Source organism: Hyperoodon ampullatus (genome assembly GCF_949752795.1).
Source record: "Hyperoodon ampullatus genome assembly, chromosome: 3".
Taxonomy (NCBI): Eukaryota; Metazoa; Chordata; class Mammalia; order Artiodactyla; family Ziphiidae; genus Hyperoodon; species Hyperoodon ampullatus.
The window spans coordinates 56457705-56476009 of record NC_136916.1 but is presented as its reverse complement, the minus strand read 5'-3'; the positions used below and the strand labels follow the sequence as shown (position 1 = coordinate 56476009).

At 43.6% G+C, this 18305-nt stretch overlaps 2 protein-coding genes across 3 annotated transcripts in view; both read right to left on the bottom strand.

Annotated features, from left to right (window-relative positions):
• The window catches only part of MAP2K1 (mitogen-activated protein kinase kinase 1), a gene marked incomplete at its 3' end in the record, with an annotated part of 76517 nt that extends 69348 nt beyond the window's left edge, over positions 1-7169 (bottom strand). For both annotated transcript variants that reach the window (XM_079700318.1, XM_079700319.1), the window contains exon 1: positions 6825-7169. In XM_079700318.1, coding sequence (XP_079556444.1) covers positions 6825-6904 — 80 coding nt within the window. In that variant the 5' untranslated portion in view covers positions 6905-7169. The remainder of the gene's footprint in view (positions 1-6824) is intronic.
• Positions 7170-13811: 6642 nt separating this feature from the next.
• Positions 13812-14367, bottom strand: LOC307050875 (peptidyl-prolyl cis-trans isomerase A). The gene has a single exon (XM_079701121.1). It carries the CDS (start codon positions 14333-14335, stop codon positions 13841-13843), a length of 495 nt encoding a protein of 164 aa, XP_079557247.1. The 5' UTR covers positions 14336-14367; the 3' UTR covers positions 13812-13840.
• Between the last annotated feature and the right edge of the window lie 3938 nt (positions 14368-18305).

Sequence of the window (18305 nt, the reverse complement as noted above, 5' to 3'; positions counted from 1 at the left end):
CCCTGTATTTGCTGTAAACAGGAAGTTAGATCTCAAGGCTTGATTAGATGCAGGTTTGGGTTAAACTTTAAATAACAGGCAGCATATAAAATGTCCAAATCAACATGATTTATCAACATTTGCAATTTGGTATTAAGAACAAAAGGCAATAGCTGAGAAGGAAGAAAACCAAAGCGGGCACCACTAACTACACTTCCCATTTGGACAGCATTCCAACAATCATAAAGTGCTTTCATACACATTATTTTGGATGATGCTCACCTGCCCGCCTTCCCACACAGGTTTGTTATATTATCATCCTTCCTTTACTAATGAGGAAAACCAAGGCTCAGTGAAGTTAAATGACATGCCAAAGGTCAACAATTAAGAAGTGGCATAACTAAGTCTCGAACTCAGGTCCTAGAATAGCATGGAGTTACTCAGAAAAGGTTACATGGGAGATGAACTCTATGCTAAGTCTTGAAAGGTGGGCAGCATTCATTCATTCCAGGCACTGGGCTAGACGCTGGGGAAATATCAGTATACAAGATAGTCATGGTCCCTCCCCTCACCGAAAGTGTGGTGGCAAATACAAGACAAAAATAAGATCACACAGGAAAGTGGAGGAGGGCATTCCAGACAAAGGAAACCACGTGAGCAAGACCGGACAGAGGTAAGAAGCAGTATGCTGGGGCAATGGGAGGACAATAAAGGGATCAGGCAGAGAAAAATCGAGCTGGATGGGTAGCTCTACTGAAGTACTCTCTCCCTTTCTTTCAAAGATGCATAAGTAAGTGAAAGTAAAATGTTGTACGTGTTTATGTTCAAACAAGCACCCCACACATCTCCTTGCCCTAGGCTAAGTCATCTTTATGAAACTTTTTGCCATTTCTGTATCTGCTGCAACAACAGCAGAGACATTCTTCCCAAGGACACGGGCTTCAGCTGGCCCTACTTTTCTCCTGAAGTTGTTCTCAAAAGACTGTGCCAGTATTAGTTATTGCAGCAACAAACCAGAAGCATCCAAGTTCAGAACTACAAAATCAGTTAAAACCACTTCAAAAGCTTCTAGTTATCACGGTGTACATCCCAGGTAAGGCCATAAGAGATCCCCCAAAAGCACAACAACCTGTCTCAATGTTTCTGTCCCCTTCCTTAAGGACCTTCACACTAACAGATGTGTGTCCCTACAAACCTGGCAGAAACTGCTGATGCTATGAACGATGCTCTGAATGCAATAATTAAGTCTGGGGGTTTCAGCCCCAAATCCAAAAGCTGTAGATGCTGCCAAGGCCAAGCAATGCACCTTCTTGTTTATTCAGCACCATATGGCCTTCAAAGCACTTCTGTATGTGTTATCTTATTTAATCTTCATGATACTCCTTCAAGGTAGGAATGGTTCAATCATTTAATCAACAGATATCTACTGAGTACCTTCTATGGGCCAGATACTGATCTACTCACTGAGCAAGGAACAAATCAAGCCCTCACCTTCACGAAGCATACATTTCAGTGGGGGCGGGGTGAGTGCAGATAAATATTTATGGACAATGCAACATTAATTAGTGATAAGTGCTATGAAGAAAAATAGGGCAAGATGAAGGTGTAGAGAATGACAGAGAGTGCTATAATTAGAGTGACCAGGGATGGTCTCTGTGAAGAGACATTTGAGCAGAGGGCTGAAGGAAGTGAGGGAGCAAGTCATGTGGGTATTTGGCAGAAGAGAATTCTAGGCAGAGGGAATAGCAAACAGCTCTGAGATAGGAATGTGCCCAACCGACTGTGGAACAGCACAGAGAACAGCATGGCTGGAGCACATACGTGAAGGGGACAGTGGAGGAAAACTAAGAACCTGATCAGGCAGGGCCTTGTAGGCCACTAAGGCAAAGATTTGGTAGACCATTCTCATCCTCACTCTACAGATAAGGAAACTAAAAGAGAGAAAGTACAAAGGACTTGCCTAAGGTCAAAGAAAAAGTGAGGACTCAGGAAGTACCCTGCATTGCCACCACGAATTCTACTCAGGGCTCACACTTCTCCTTGTGGAGATTAAAAGCGTTCTTTAAAACACAAAGAAAGAGATTAAGTATGTACCTTATCATGGAAGGAGAGGCAAGGTACCCTAAGACTCAGCAATCCCATTTCTGAGTACATTCCACAGGGAACTCTTACAAGAGTCCAAAAGGAGTCGCGTACAAGGATGGCGATGGCTGCACTGTTTGAGGCAGCAAGGGGTTGGAAACAACACAACTGTCTTCTCTAGGGGAATAATAAGTAAAATGTGGTACATGCACAAGACTGACTGCTCTGCAACCAAGAGAAATAATGAACGAGATACACGTATAACAGCATGAACAGAGCACAGAAACATGGTGTTTGGTTAAAAAAAAAGAAACTGAAATAAAAGTTTAGGGTGGTCATTACTTCTGTTCAAATATTGTTGATTATCCTCCTTCCAAGAAGGCCCCTGCCCCCTTTGAAGGTCGACATGGCCATGTGACTTGCTTTACAAAAATGGGAGCAAAAGTGACATGTATCACTCCTGGGCAGAAACTTTAAAAGCCAGAAAGTGGTTCACAAGATTCCCTTTTCATTAAGCATATTTCAGACATGGTGTGTCCGTCAGCCTGAGTCCCTGATGGAATCCAATCAACAGAGCCTCCCACTGACCTGCAAGCATGTCAAACTACTGAGATTTTCTAGTCTATCCCAACTGATGTAGATTTATAGCACAATAGGATTTTTAATAAAAAATGAATATAATTAAGGTGCACAACATGATGATTCAATATACACACACAGTGAAATGATTATTTCAGACACGCTAATTAACATACACACCTCCTCACAAAGTTACTATTTTGTGTGTGTGTGACAAGAGCACCTGAAATCTACTCTCTTAGCGAATGTCCAGTATTCAATACAGTATTATTAACTGTAGTAATCATGCTAAGCATTAGATCTCTAGACTTATTCTTCCTATTAACTGCAACTTTGTATCCTCTGACGAACATCTCCCCATTTCCCCCACCTCCCCACCCCTGGTTAACCACCTATCTACTCTCTGCTTCTATGTATTCCACTTTTTTAGGTTCCACATATAAATTGAGATCATGCAGTATTTTTCTTTCTGTGTCTGGCTTATTTCATTTAGCATACTGTCCTCCAGGTCCATCCATGGTGTCACAAATGGCAGGATTCCCTTCTCTTTTAAGGCTGAATAATAGTACAATATCATTCAGCACTCTAAGCACACAAAACGATGCTATCTATTGAATACCTCCCAAAGGCACACATATAGCCAACAAACGGGTGGAATTATAAGACCATATATTAAATAACCTAGAGTGGGTGAGATGGTGCCTGTGAAAAAAAGGGAAATGGGGAAGGGGGAATGAGAGTAAAGGGGAAAGTAAGAGAAAAAAATGAAAAGATATTAAAAGGTTTGTTAAACACGTGCAAATATCAGAAATTTCATTCACTCACTGATTCACTCCACAAACATTTGTGCACTTATTATGTGCCAGGTACTATTCTAGGTACTACTTACAGAACAGTGAATCCAAAAAGGGCAGTCCTATGCTTATAGTTTATGGTGTACAGAAGAGAGAAATATTTAAAATACCCTAAAAAAGATTATGGACAGTGAAGAAATATCATTAAAAAATCAGGTGACATGAGAAAGAGAGACCTACTTTAGATTAGGTGGTCTGTGAACAACTCAGAGGAAATGACATTTATGCAGAGAGGTGAAGATTGCTTCCTTCCTAGCTTGGGAACAGGAAGAGATGATTCATTCCAGGCAAAGGGAACAGCATGTGCAAGGGTCTGTAGGGAGTATGGACCATCCCGTGGAGGAAGTGAAAGAGGACCAGTGTAACAGAGGAAAGGAGCAGCAGGAAATGTGGTTAAAGAGATGGAGTGGGGGGCAGGCAGGAGGGGGAGAGCAGCAGGCTCATAGCCCAATATAAGGAGTTTGGATTTTATTCTAACTGCAATGAAACCATGAGAACATTTTAAACAGGGAAATGATATGATCTTATTTCCAATTTATTTCATTCTAACTTGGCACCCTTGCAATATGCTCATATATTTTTACAAACTTGCAGAAGAAATATTTTTGCATTCTTTTTCTTCAAGGACCCCCAGAACTTGCATAGACATCAGGTCCCACATAACCCAGCACTGTCTGAAAGGGGTAAGTGCTATGTTAGAGACCAGTCTCAAGGTGCCAAAAGCCACAGAGAAGCAACCTTGCCAATTTAGTACCAAGAGTTCTTTAATGTCAATGGATTTTTATCTTTCGTTTACACTGTATGATAATGTTCAAAATTGTGCCCTGGTCTAATCACAGAAATCATGAGTACATCAGCTTTGCTTGAAAAAGGTGAAAGATGTAGATGTATACAGCTTTCCCCCCATTAGTGGCAGGAAACGTAGGGGAACAGTCCCTGTTTGTCTCAGGCAGCCTACACAGAGATGCCTCCTATTGTAACACAGCAATGAGTCACGGAGGTAGGTGCACATGGCACAGAAAACTGAGCAAGGGAGAGTCGTTTATCCAGAAGCTAAGGCACCTTAACACACATATCCACCCCCACGACTGGAAACTACCTTCTAGCTTCCTTCAGCCTTCTCTACCGAGTAACAAAGGTACCAGCAGCTAACATTCATGGAAGGTTTCCTACTATTAGCTCATTTAATCTTCACAACTACTCTAAATAGGTTCTATCATTAGACCCATTTTCACAGATGAGAAAACTAAACCTAAGCCTGAGAGAGATTTGTCCCAGGTCACAAAACCACAAACTTAGCCTGACTCTAGAATCCAACCTCTTGCGGTACGCGGGCCCCTCACTGTTGTGGCCTCCCCCGTTGCAGAGCACAGGCTCCGGACGCGCAGGCTCAGTGTCGATGGCTCACGGGCCTAGCCGCTCCGCGGCATGTGGGATCTTCCCGGACCGGGGCACGAACCCGTGTGTCCTGCATCGACAGGCGGACTCTCGGCAGGCGGACTCTCAACCACTGCGCCACCAGGGAAGCCGTAGAATCCAACCTCTTAACCACTGTTTAGAATCTCCCAGTCCCACCCAAGCGTATCTGCCACCAACTCCAGGAGAGTTTCTTCTTTTCCTCCCTGTATTGTTGTCTTATAACGAAACTCCTCCCCTTTGCAAGAACACAGCAGTGGTGTCACAATTAACAACAGAAAGTACTTCCACTCAGTACCCTCCTCCAAATCAAACGGGAGCACGATGACCAGGCCACAACATTAAAAATTTGTCTGTCCTTCCCTGCCCTGGGGGGCTTTCATACTATATTAAGGGGATAAAATTCTGTACACTAAAACTGAACCAATCTTTGCAAAGTAATCCACTAACCTGTACAAGTTAATATCATGCAAAACAGACACTACAGTATTGAAAGGAGTTCGGGGACTTCCCTGGTGGCAGTGGTTAAGAATCCGCCTGCCAATGCAGGAGACAAGGGTTCAAGCCCTGGTCTGGGAAGATCCCACATGCAGCGGAGCAAATAAGCCGGAGCGCCTAGAGCCTGTGCTCTGCAATGAAGAGTAGCCCCCGCTCACCGCAACTAGAGAAAGCCTGTGCGCAGCAACAAAGACCCAATGCAGCCAAAAATTAATTAATTAAATTTTTTTAAAAAAAGAAAGGCGTTTGTCTGAGGAATGTGGTTGAGCTCACATCACAGGTCTGTCCACCACTGGCCTTGTGATCATTACAGGGATGGACAGAGCCACCAAGGCAACAGGTCACCAGGCTATTAAAATTGAAAGAGTCAAAGGAAGGTTACAGAAATCACCAAAGGGCAGAAGATCAAGCCTAATCTATTCATTTCATCAGCTGGCTTCCTAAAGTCTCCAGTGTGCAGGTAAGAGATTAAGAACTAAATCTTTTCTGGTTATTTCTCCAGCTCGCCGGGTCTTTCTCCCTCAGGTAGTCTTGTCCCTTACCCAGGACGCAAAAGAGTTGTGGGAACTCAGAAACATCCATGAAACAGCCGCATCATTGTTTAATGAAACAAAGTACTGGTTTGTGAGCAACACTGTAAGCTGCAGAGATGGAGCACCTTGTGTGTGATTTCCAAGACCATGGTGTCATGTCTCAGATCGGAAGTCAGGGCTTATGGTCAAGTAAGGAACAGCCAGGAGAGACAATGATGAGATTTAATGAATGAATGAATAAAAAGTCAGATGAATAAAAGAAAAACCGCTCCCTTCGAGACAAGAGAGTTTCCAGGAAGGCCAAGGAATGAGAGCCCCCAAAGTCGACAAGCGAAAATCCACTGTGATGTCGGTGTACACATGCCCCCGCTGCCGCAACTAGGCACTCCCAGCCCACAGGTGTCAGGTACGAAGGTGAGGACTGCTCACAGGTCCCAACTCCACACTCTATATCGAGTTGGTCTCAAAGACGCAGATGCGATCTTAATTTTTCCAAGACATCTGCTCCCTTCTCCCGGTTACAGGCCAGAATTGCAGAGGATCTGGGGGGAAAGAGCTGGGTAGGGGGCGGGCGATGAACCGGTTTTTACTTTTTAGGGAGAAGGAAGATGACCAGAGATCAGGGATGGCTGAAAGGGTCGGGAAAGGGGTGGGGATGGGGGCATCGCGACTCGTTGGGTCCACTGACTGGTCTTGAGTTAGGCGCACTATCAGTGCTTAGTCACCGATACCTCTGCGGCCGGGAGTTCCTCGCGCCTGGCAGCCCAAGACGTACGTGACGACCCGAGCGGAGCCCCGCGCGCCGCGCACACCCGACTCGGCTCCTGTGCCAGGACCCCGGCCTCCCCAGCTCGGCCCGGTGCTCGCCTCCCCCCAGACTTACTCCGCTGAGCTGGTCCCGTTAACCGCGGAGCCGTCGGGGGCCGGGTTCAGCTGGATGGGCGTCGGCTTCTTCTTGGGCATTTTGGACCCGGGGAAGGCGCTCGCAACTCCGAGGGGAGGGCGGCCCCTCTTGCTTCCTCCCTCTGAGCTGCCCCGCGCCCGCCGCGCGGGGCCAAGTCAGGGCCGCGGGCCCGGGGGCTGCCTTCGGGGGGCGCGCTCTGCGCGGTCCCGTCAGGGCCGAGGGGCCAGTGGCGGTCTCGGGAGACCCCCGCTCCACTTGCTCGGCTCACAGGGAACCGAAGGGCTTCCCCGCCGGCGCAGCACCGCAGCCCCGGGATTCCCTCCCGCTCTCCCTCAGTCCACCGGTCCCCGGGGCTCGAGGGGCCCCGCCGCGCGCGCACCACAGCGCTGCTCCAGCCACAGCCCGGGAAAGTGCGCCGCCGCCACTGCCGCGTTCCAAGCCACTCGGCGAAGTAGTCCCAGAGGGACTGGAGGGCGGGGGAGGGGTGGGGAGGGATAGGGAAGGTGGAAGCCTTGCCCCCCCCCGCCCCACCCCCGGGCAGCTACGTTTTCCACACTCCCACTCGGCTCCGCCCCTTTTGCCTCGGCGGCAGCCAATGAGAACACGCCTCGGCGGCAGATGACGCGGAAATACGTCACGGGGCGCGGCGTGCTACCCTGGGGGTGGGGTCCGGCGCTGGCTCCACAGCGCCCTCTGCCGCACAGAGGCACCCAGGTGGACCCACCGGGAAAGGAGGTGACCTGGACCCAGTTGGTCGCCATGCGGTCTCCTCCGCTGGGGTGACTGTAGCCCACGGGCCGAGTCACGTTGATGAAGATGAAGTAATAAAACGAATAAAGAAAAGGACCCCTTCTTATTTCTAGAGGCAGCGTCGAGGAATAGACAACTTGTCAAGAGACTCCTTGCGCCTGAGGAACAGGCAAATAGAAAGGTACATATAAAACGGTAATACACAGTACTAGTCTACTGACGAGGGTACAGGGAGATGGGTGTTCAGTGCTGATGAGACTTTAAGTTGGGCAACCTTTTCTGAGAGCAGATTGGGAATGTATTTTTAAAGCCTTTGAAAAAAAAAGCCCTTTTGACCAATAATTCCAGTTCTATAAAACTTGAAGAAATAAGATGTGAATAAAGAGCTTAATGAGATAAAAGATGATTCAGGTGATTCAGAATACACATTCAGTCCATCTCTTCCCCTTTGCCCTTCCTAAAGTATTCAGTCCTAAAGGCATTAGGTGTGTAAAACAATGTAAGCCTCTGCACCTGGTGGTCCAGAGCAGGGTGTCAGCCACCCAGCTGTTTGCAATATATAGAGAGTAAGGTTCCCTTTTCATTTTGTAGCCCTTGGTACTGTTTGAATGTTTTGTTATTATGTATATAAAGTGTTCGATTTAAAACATTTTTTATAAATTGTTTAAAGATTAACATGAGAATGTAAAATGGTGCAGATAGTTTGGAAAACAATCTGGCAGTTCCTCAAACAGTTAAATATAGTTACCATATGACCCAGCAATTCCACTCCTATGTGCTCAAGAGAAATGAAAAACATATATCCATACAACACTTGTACACAAATGTTTATGCAAATGTATGGCAGCATTTTTCATAACAGCCAAAAAGTGAAACAACCCAAATGTCCATCAACTGATGAACGGATAAACAAAATGTGGTACATCCATACAATGGAATATAACTTGGCCATAAAAAGGAATGAAGTGCTGATCCATGCTATAGCATGCATGAACCTTGAAAACGTTATGCTAAGTGAAAGAAGCAAGTCACAAAAACCCACATATTTTATGATTTCTTTTATATAAAATGTCCACAACAGGCACATCTATAAAGACAGAAAGTAGATTAGTGATTGTTTAGAGTTTGGTGGGACAGTTGAGCAAGGAATAGTATAATAGAATGATAGCTAAAGGGTAAAGAATTTCTCTAGGAGGTGATGCAAATATCCTAAAATTGACAGTGGTGATAGTTTCACATCTCTGTGAATTTATTAAAACCATTGAATTGTACACTTTAAATGGGTGAATTGTATGGTATGTGAATTGTCTCTCAATAAAGCTGTTATTAAAACAACCACCACATCAACAAGGAAATTCAGGGGAAAAATAAAATAGCTAACAGAGTCTTGAAGAACAAAGCTGGAGGATTTACACTACCATATATCAAGATTCATCTAAGACTGAGTATTTAAGACAGTATTTAAGGCACTGGCACAAGAACAGACAAATAGACCAATGGAGTAGCATAGAGTCTGGAAACAAACCCATCTGTATTTGATCACCTGATTTATGACAAAGATGTCAATACAATGCAGTGGGGGAAAGGGTAGCCTTTTGGATAAATAGTGCTGGGTCAATTGAATATCCGTGTGGGAAAAAAAATGAGTCTTGACCACTATATCACATCATACATATCAAATCAACTCTACATGGATTATAGAACTAAACACAAATTTTTTTTTTTTTTTGCGGTACGCGGGCCTCTCACTGCTGTGGCCTCTCCTGTTGCGGAGCACAGGCTCCGGACGTGCAGGCCCAGCGGCCATGGCTCACGGGCCCAGCCGCTCAGCGGCATGTGGGATCTTCCCGGATGGGGGCACGAACCCGTGTCCCCTGCATCGGCAGGCGGACTCTCAACCACTGCGCCACCAGGGAAGCCTAAACACAACTTTTAAAAGAAAATATTGGAGAATATCTTCATGACATTAGGGTAGGCAAAGATTTCTTAAACAAGACATACATGCACACACACACAAACACAAATCATAAAGGAAAAATATGATAAATTAGACTACATTAAAGTTAATTATTTTGACCTTCAAAAAGGGTAAAAAGACGGCAGTCCAGTGGTTAGAACTCGCTGCTTTCACTGCCGTGGCCCAGGTTCAATCTTTAGTCAGGGATCTAAGATCCTGCAAGTCACGCTGCATGGCCAAAAAAAAGGGGGCTGAGGGGTAAAAAGAAAGAAGACATTTGCAACATATATTGGAAAAAGAACGCATATGTATAATGTATAAAGAACTCCTACACCTTAACTAGAAAAAGACATGGAAAGAGGCTGAATTTCTTTAGTTATCAGGAAAATGCAACTTAAAACCACAATGTGAGTACCTAATGCCACTAAAGTATACACTTGATAATGGTCAAAATGGTAAAATTTTTATGTATATTTTACCACAATAATAATAAAAAAACACTATAATACTACACTTACTATTCTGGCTAAACTGAAAAGGATAAATAATATCAAATGTTGGTAAGATGTGGAGCAACTAGGACAGGATCCCCTTACACTGATGGTGGGAGTATAAATTTGAGCAACCACTTTGAAAAACTGTTTGGTAGTATGTACTATAAGGTTGAACATCTATTCTATGACCCAGAGATTCTGATCCTGGACATATACCTACAGAAATCAATATATATGTTCACCAAAAAAAATGTATAAGACTATTCATAGCACCACTATTCATAATAGTTATTAGGGAAACAACCCAAATGTCCATCAACAGTAAATGGATAAATTGTGGTAAATTCATGCAATGGAATACAGCATTGTGAAAATAGACTACAACTACCTGCAACAATATGAATTAATCTCACTAACATCCTGTTGAGTAGAAGATAAGACACAAGAAATATATATATATATATATATATATATATATATATATATATATATATATGCTCAAAACTGACAAATCGATTCTATGGTGGTAGAAGTTGGGATAGTCATTATCCTTGAGGAGGAAAGTAACAGGAAGATGAGTTGAAGTAGGCTTTTAGAGTACTGGTAATGTTTGCTTTCTTGATCTGGGGGGAGATCACAGGAAAGAGTGTTCCAGTTATGATTTATGTTATCTTTCAGTAAAACAATCTATGTTCTGGATCTATGTTACCCTTCAATAAAACAATTACTAGAGGAAAAAAAATTTACTCAACATCACTAATCATCAAGGAAATGGAAATCAAAACCACAATGAGTTACCACCTCACACCTGTTAGAATGGCTATCATCAAAAAGACAAGCCAGGGGCTTCCCTGGTGGCACAGTGGTTGAGAGTCCGCCTGCCGATGCAGGACACATGGGTTCGAGCCCTGGTCTGGGAGGATCCCACATGCCACGGAGCAGCTGGCCCTGTGAGCCACAATTGCTGAGCCTGCGTGTCTGGAGCCTGTGCTCCGCAGCAAGAGAGGCCGCGATAGTGAGAGGCCCGCACACCGCGATGAGGAGTGGCCCCTACTTGCCACAACTAGAGAAAGCCCTTGCACAGAAACGAAGACCCAACACAGCCATAAATAAATAAATTAATTAATTAAAAAGACGAGCCATAAGTGTTGGCAGAGCATGGAGAGAAGGGAACCCTTGGCTATTTTTGGTGGGAATGCAAATTGATACATCAAAAAACCATAAAATTTTGGAGGTTTCTCAAAAAAACATAAAATTAAAAATAGATCTACCAGGGCTTCCCTGGTGGCGCAGTGGTTGAGAATCCACCTGCCAATGCAGTGGACAAGGGTTCGATCCCTGGTCCGGGAAGATCCCACATGTCACGGAGCAACTAAGCCCGTGCGCCACAACTACTGAGCCCACGTGCCTAGAGCCCGTGCTCCACAATGAGAGAAGCCACTGCAATGAGAAGCCCGTGCACTGCAACGAAGAGTAACCCCTGCTCGCCACAACTAGTGAAAGCCCACGCGCAGCAACGAAGACCCAACGCAGCCAAAAATTAAAAAAAAAAAAGATCTACAAGATCTATCTGCTAGAGATATCTGCACTCTTGTGTTCATTGCAGCATTATTCACAAGAGCCAAGATATGGCAACAGCCTAAGTGTTGGTCAACAGATGAATAGACAAAGAAGACCTGGTATATAGACAAAATGGAATATTATTCAGCCATGAGATAGAAGGAAATCCTGCCATTTGCAACAACGTGGATGGCCCTTATGTTAAGGGAGATGAGTCAGACAGAGAAAAACAAATACTATATGATCTCAGTTGTATGTGAGATCTAAAAAGCCAAACTCAGGGAAATAGAGAGTAGAGTAGAGGTTACCAGGGACTGTGGTGGAGGAAATGGGGAGATATTGGTCAAAGGGTACAAATTTCCAGTTATAATTAATAAGTTCTGGGGATCTAATGTACAGTATGGTGATTGATTATAGCTAATAATATTGTATTATATATTTAACAGAACATTGCTAAGAGTAGATTTTAAATGTTCTCACACAAAACAGAAATGGTAATTAGGGGACGATATGGAAGGCTTAGCTAATGCTATGGTGATAATCATTTTGCAATATATAGCTGTGTCAATTCAGCATATTGTACACCTTAAACTTACACAATGTTATATGTCAATTATATCTCAATAAAGCAGGTGGAAAAAAGAAATCATGAGAAAACTTTTTTTCCCTCAAAAAATAGGTCAGACTGACTGAAATGTATTTTTATGTATCTTTTGTTTTTTAGATTGAAAGAAAATATCAGCCTTTCTCACATTAAAGCATTTATGTCTTCTGATTTTATGTTTTTTTGATGTATTTTGTGGGTTATTTATTTATTTATTTATTTAGGCTGTGCGGGGTCTTAGTTTTGGCACGCAGGATCTTTAGTTGCGGCATGGGACTTCTTAGTTGCAGCATGCGAACTCTTAGTTGGGGCATGCATGTGGGATCTAGTTCCCCGACCAGGGATCAAACCCCAGCCCCCTGCATGGGGAGCACAGAGTCTTACCCACTGGACCACCAGGGAAGTCCCTGTGGGTTTTATTTCAAATTTTGTGGGTTTTTAAAAAATTATGTAACTAATATCAGCTTATTATGTGGGGAAAAAAACTAGAATAGTATAAAAAAGATAATAAGAACCATTCACGATACACTACTCAGTGATAATTTCTCTTTACATTATGGAGTTCATTCATCTTAGCCATACACAGTTAATATTATAGGATCAGTGAACTTTATGATATTATCAATTTTTGAGTTTCATTTTAGAGGCAAGCCCATATTTTCTTCTTACAAATTAAGATCTTTTATTCTCTTATTATGACAAATTCAGTTGGGAAATTCAAAATAAAAAAAAGTCATTATTGTAAACAGAAGTTAATCCATATGAAGCAATTCTACCTTACATTTTTTCTTCATTTTAATACCACATTTTTCTATTCTCGAGTCATGAGAGAACTCTGACTCTTTATTAGAGGCTTTTACTGCCATTAACTCCCTTTGCCTGTAATTCATTCTGTTCAGGGTGGGGCTGATTTTTTTTAATGTTTAAATAAATAGTTAAGGAATATAATCCATTGTCTAGATTTTTAAGCTCCTGCGAGCGAGTTTGGCAGCTGTTCCTATTGAGTAACTGAGTGAAGGGTCACAGTGGGAAGGGTAACACTGCCCTTTCCTCCCCCTTCAGAGGAGTTACATCCGCTTCCCCTATTCTGGATGTCAGACGCTCCAAATGCAACGAAACCACTGGGTTATTTTGGGAGCCAATTTTAATGGTCACTTGCCCTTCATTTAAAGGAAAAGGTGCCTCAACAAGGTGAGGGCTGATGCAATTTCAATTGCTCTCTAAGGATGTGGCTTCAACCAGACAGGATGTCAGATCTGGCACCTTTTTTTGGAGGGGAGTGGGTGTAGGGACTTCGCCCTGGCTTGGCATCCGAGAGAGGAGATGTGGTACTTTGCTTTTCACCCTTGGGGAACGCAGTGAAAGAAGATACACTTGGGACATACTAGCTTCCTAGATGGCAGCTGTGGAGAAGGAAGTCTTGACTTCCTTTGGAATCACAGTCTAGGATCCCGGACATTCTTTTTTTTTTTTTTTTTTTTTTTTTTTTTTTTTTTTTTTTTTTTTTTTTTTTGCAATGAGAGCACAAAGATTATAGTATATTTTGAGCAGATGGGGATGAAGGGGTGCTCTCCTGAGCTACAGAAGGAATGGTCTGGTGGTTAAGATAAAACACAAGTCAAATTTATTATTAGATTTGTCCACAGTCAGCAATGGTGATCTTCTTGCTGGTCTTGCCATTCCTGGACCCAAAGCGCTCCATGGCTTCCACAATATTCATGCCCTCTTTCACCTTGCCAAAGACCACATGCTTGCCATCCAACCACTCAGTCTTGGCAGTGCAGATGAAAAACTGGGAACCGTTTGTGTTGGGGCCAGCATTTGCCATGGACAAGATGCCAGGACCCGTATGCTTCAGGAGGAAATTCTCATCATCAAATTTCTCCCCATAAATGGACTTGCCACCAGTGCCATTATGGCGTGTGAAGTCGCCACCCTGGCACATAAATCCCGGAATTATTCTGTGAAAGCAGGAACCTTTATAACCAAAGCCTTTCTCCCCAGTGCTCAGAGCACGGAAGTTTTCTGCTGTCTTTGGAACTTTGTCTGCAAACAGCTCGAAGGAGACGCGGCCCAAGGGCTCGCCGTCGACGGCGATGTCAAAGAACACGGTAGGGTTGACCATGGTTGGGCTGCGCGGGAGATCCCGATGTGGCGGCGTCTGCAAAGCCTCCCGGACATTCTTAATCTCTAATCTGGTTTGAGATGAAACAAATCTTTCCCAGCACATTTATTTGAATGCTTATCATCACTGGACTTTTTTTTTTTTTCCATGCTTTCTTCTACTCAATGGAAAACCCCTGAGTCATCCTTTTCCTGCCAAGTGCTATGCAAAGATTACAAACAGGAAACTTAAAATGAAAGTGACCATTTAATCTACAGAGATTTGGGAGCTGTGATAAGAGCATATATGGCCTACATGGGTAGAGCCATCATAACATCTGATTGTCAATCTTTTTATAACTCACACTCTTGCTCAGAGGTCAGGTCACCTTATAGAGAGTTTAGAATTTGCCTTAAAAAGTGTCATTTCCAGCAATGAACTGTGCATGACATGTAATCTGGGTTTATGTATATTTTAAGATATTTTAAATTATATTGATTGATACATCAACGTGTTTTGGAGTTTTATATACTCCCAGGGAGCAAGGAGTCTCTTCTCCGCGATGTGCCAGATTGTTTTAACTGTACAGTCTCATAAAATATAAAGTATTGTTACTGTCATTATAATGATAGCACTGCTGTGTCATTAGAATTACTACTGAGCCATACAGCTATTTATTCTTGCTTCTGCATGTGCTTTCTCTGAATAGATAGACCTTTATAACTAGATCCTAGTCTAGTATCTGATATGGGGCTTCTGTGTAAAGAGAATGGGAGACTGAGTTCATTTTAGAATTTTAGAGCTAGACCATAGGGGTCAGGGTATCCAATCACCCCATCTTATAAATAGCAAAACTGGGCCTCAGTGTGTTTAGTGGTGTCCTTTATGGTTACATAGCTAGTTAGGGGTAGAACAGGGACACATCTTCTTTTTTTTTTTTTTTTTTTTTGCGGTACGCGGGCCTCTCTCTGTTGTGGCCTCTCCCGTTGCGGAGCACAGACTCCGGAGGCGCAGGCTCAGCGACCATGGCTCACGGGCTCAGCCGCTCCGCAGCATGTGGGATCCTCCCGGACCGGGGCACGAACCCGCGTCCCCTGCATCGGCAGGCGGACTCTCAACCACTGCGCCATCAGGGAAGCCCTGCTTCCCTTTTTTGAATTTCTCTCTGTGTTAAAAAAGTAATAAATTATATTATCTTAAAATATTAATGTCCAAAAATAGAGGATTTTATGATACATGTACATGATGAAATTTAATGCATCAGTTTAAAAATCTCTCTTTAAAAGAGTAATGTAATGGCGTAGGAAAATGTTCCAAAAATAATGACAAAAGCACTTATAAAAATTATATACATACGAGCACCATTTTATTACTAAAATACAGTGTAAATGTATATGATGGAGAGAGAGGGAGAGATTGAGAGAGAGAAGACAAAGGAAATATCTCAAGATGTTAACAGTGTTTATTTTTAGGAGGTAAAAGTATGGGTGAGACTATTTTCTTTTTTATTTTGTGCTTTTCAGTATTTTCCAGATTTTGCTGGTGAGCATTTATTAGTTGATAGTGCCTCAGACTCAGTCCCTTTTTTTGTCTACATTCTCTGCTTACATGACCTCCACCATCTATATGTTGATGAGCTCCCAATTTTATTATTGCTGGTCTAGACCTCTCCTCCTGAGTTTCAGACACACAGCCAACTGCCTCCTTGGAATTTCTACTTGGATGTCTCAGTGGGCATCACAAACTCAAAATATCTCAACTGGAGCACTTGATTCCACTCCCTCACCCCACTCTAATCATCTTGATTTCTCTCTTCCCAGCACCACCCACATCCAAACTGTCAGAAAACTCTGAAGAGTCCTGCTCTGGCCCTGGGCTTCAGAGCCTCCACTCTGGCCCTGTTTTTTGTTTTAAAATATTTATTTATTTATTTATTTGGTTGTGCTGGGTCTTAGTTGCGGCAGGCAGGATCCTTAGTTGTGGCACGCATGTGGGATCTAGTTCCCTCACCAGGGATCAAACAGGGGCCCCCTGCATTGGGAGCAGAGTCTTATCCACTGTGCCACCAGGGAATTCCCCCCACTCTGGCCCTTGTCTGTCCACACCCCTCACCACACCATGAGGAGTCCTCAGGGCCAAAGGGTCATGCCTGCACAGAGCCTGTGCCCCAGCTTCTAGACCATTCTCTGGTCACCCAAGACTCCATAATTCCCTGTCTAAACAGTGCAGGGCCTGCAGGGCTTCTTTCCCTGGTCCATCCTCCTGAGAACAAAGTGGCACACTACGCCCAAGCGTGGACTCCCCTAGGCCCAAGTGTGGCTAAGGAACTATTTGAAAGAGGTGTGGACAAAGCTTGGCTCATGGGTTGGAAGTCCATGCACCTGTGGGTGAAAACCCTTGCAGTGTGGGATGGCCTTGAAGGGGAGATGAGAACAGGGAGCAGAGGAGGAAGGCTGGGGGGCCAGCTCTCCCCGAAGTGCATTATGGCATTCCAGGGAATCTGAGAAATCTCCATTCCATCTTAGACTTCCATGTTGTTGTGAAAGTATATTTTTCAAGATAGGAGGATAGAACATATTTTATTTAATGAACTGCAGCTTAGTTTATCACTTTTGCATAGGTAAGCATTTTGTATTTGGCCTCCATTTGACCTTTTGCCCTGGGTCCCACAAACATCAGGAGTGGGGCTGCCTTTAAGTTCTATCTTCCAAACATAAGAATCCTAACTGGGCCTCTGCTTTCCCTCTGGCTGCCTAATAGTCCATTCTCCATAGAGCAGCTAAAGGATCTTCAAGAACAAACAAACATTAATCTCCCACTTAAGGCCCAGCAGTGGCTCCATCTCTAAAACCTACATCAGAACTTACCAGCTCTGGAACTTCCTTGGTGGCCCAGTGGTTAAGACTCTGTGCTCCAAATACAGAGGGCCTGGGTTTGATCCCTGGTCAGGGAACTAGATCCCACATGCATGCCGCAACTAAGAGTTTGCATGCCACAACTAAGGAGCCCATGTGCCACAACTAAGGAGCCCGCCTGCCGCAACTAAGACCCGGTGCAACCAATTAAATAAATAAATAAATATTTTTTAAAAAAGAAAAAAAAGAACTTTCCAGCTCTGCCTGCACCAGACCTCACCTCATCCTACTTTCCCCCTTAGTCACCAAACTCTGGCCACCGTGACCTTCTTTCCTCCTTCTGAACACACCTGCTTGTTCCTGTTTACTCAGTGTAGAGCAGTCTTCACCCTTTGCTTGGCTGCCTACTTCTTTCTGTAGACTGTGCCCAGGTGTCACTTCCTCATCCTCAGTACATTGTCCCTCTAGTCACTCTTTGTCACAATACCACTTTGTTTTCTCCCTTCGTTATATTCTTTGTTTATTTACTTGTTTATTTTTTGGTTCCCTGTTGGTTCACCTCATCTGTCACGCTTGCCATTTCATCACTAGCTCTGAGAACCATACCTGGCATATAGACAATCAATAAATATTTGTTGAATAGATAAACCTTCTCTTTCTGGCCAGACCCTGTAAACAACGTCCCAGGGCATATAAATTAAGCAGCATGATCCAGTGTGATCTCTGTTTTTAGAAGATATTGGTAACCAGAAAAGTTTGGTTTACACTATAAACCAGTGGCAAATTAGTTGTGGCACGGGCTCCTTAGTTGTGGCATGTGGGCTCCTTAGTTGTGGCATGCAAACTCTTAGTTGCAGCATGCATGTGGGATCTAGTGTCTCACCTGCCCAGGCTCTTTCCATAGCAATATGTTACCTGCCTGAGAGCTCCCTGAACCCAAAGAATCCTTCCTCCTCATGTGTTTTTCTATACTCTGTAAAACTATCTGTTAAATCATCCTGTTTTAGAAAAGGAAAAATCCTTGGCGAGTTTCTAAAAAAACTCCATCTGTAATGTACTACAGTGCCTTCTTATAAAAAAGAAATATTTCTTGGCTTTTACTCAAAACTTTTTGTCCTAACTTTTCTGCCCTCATA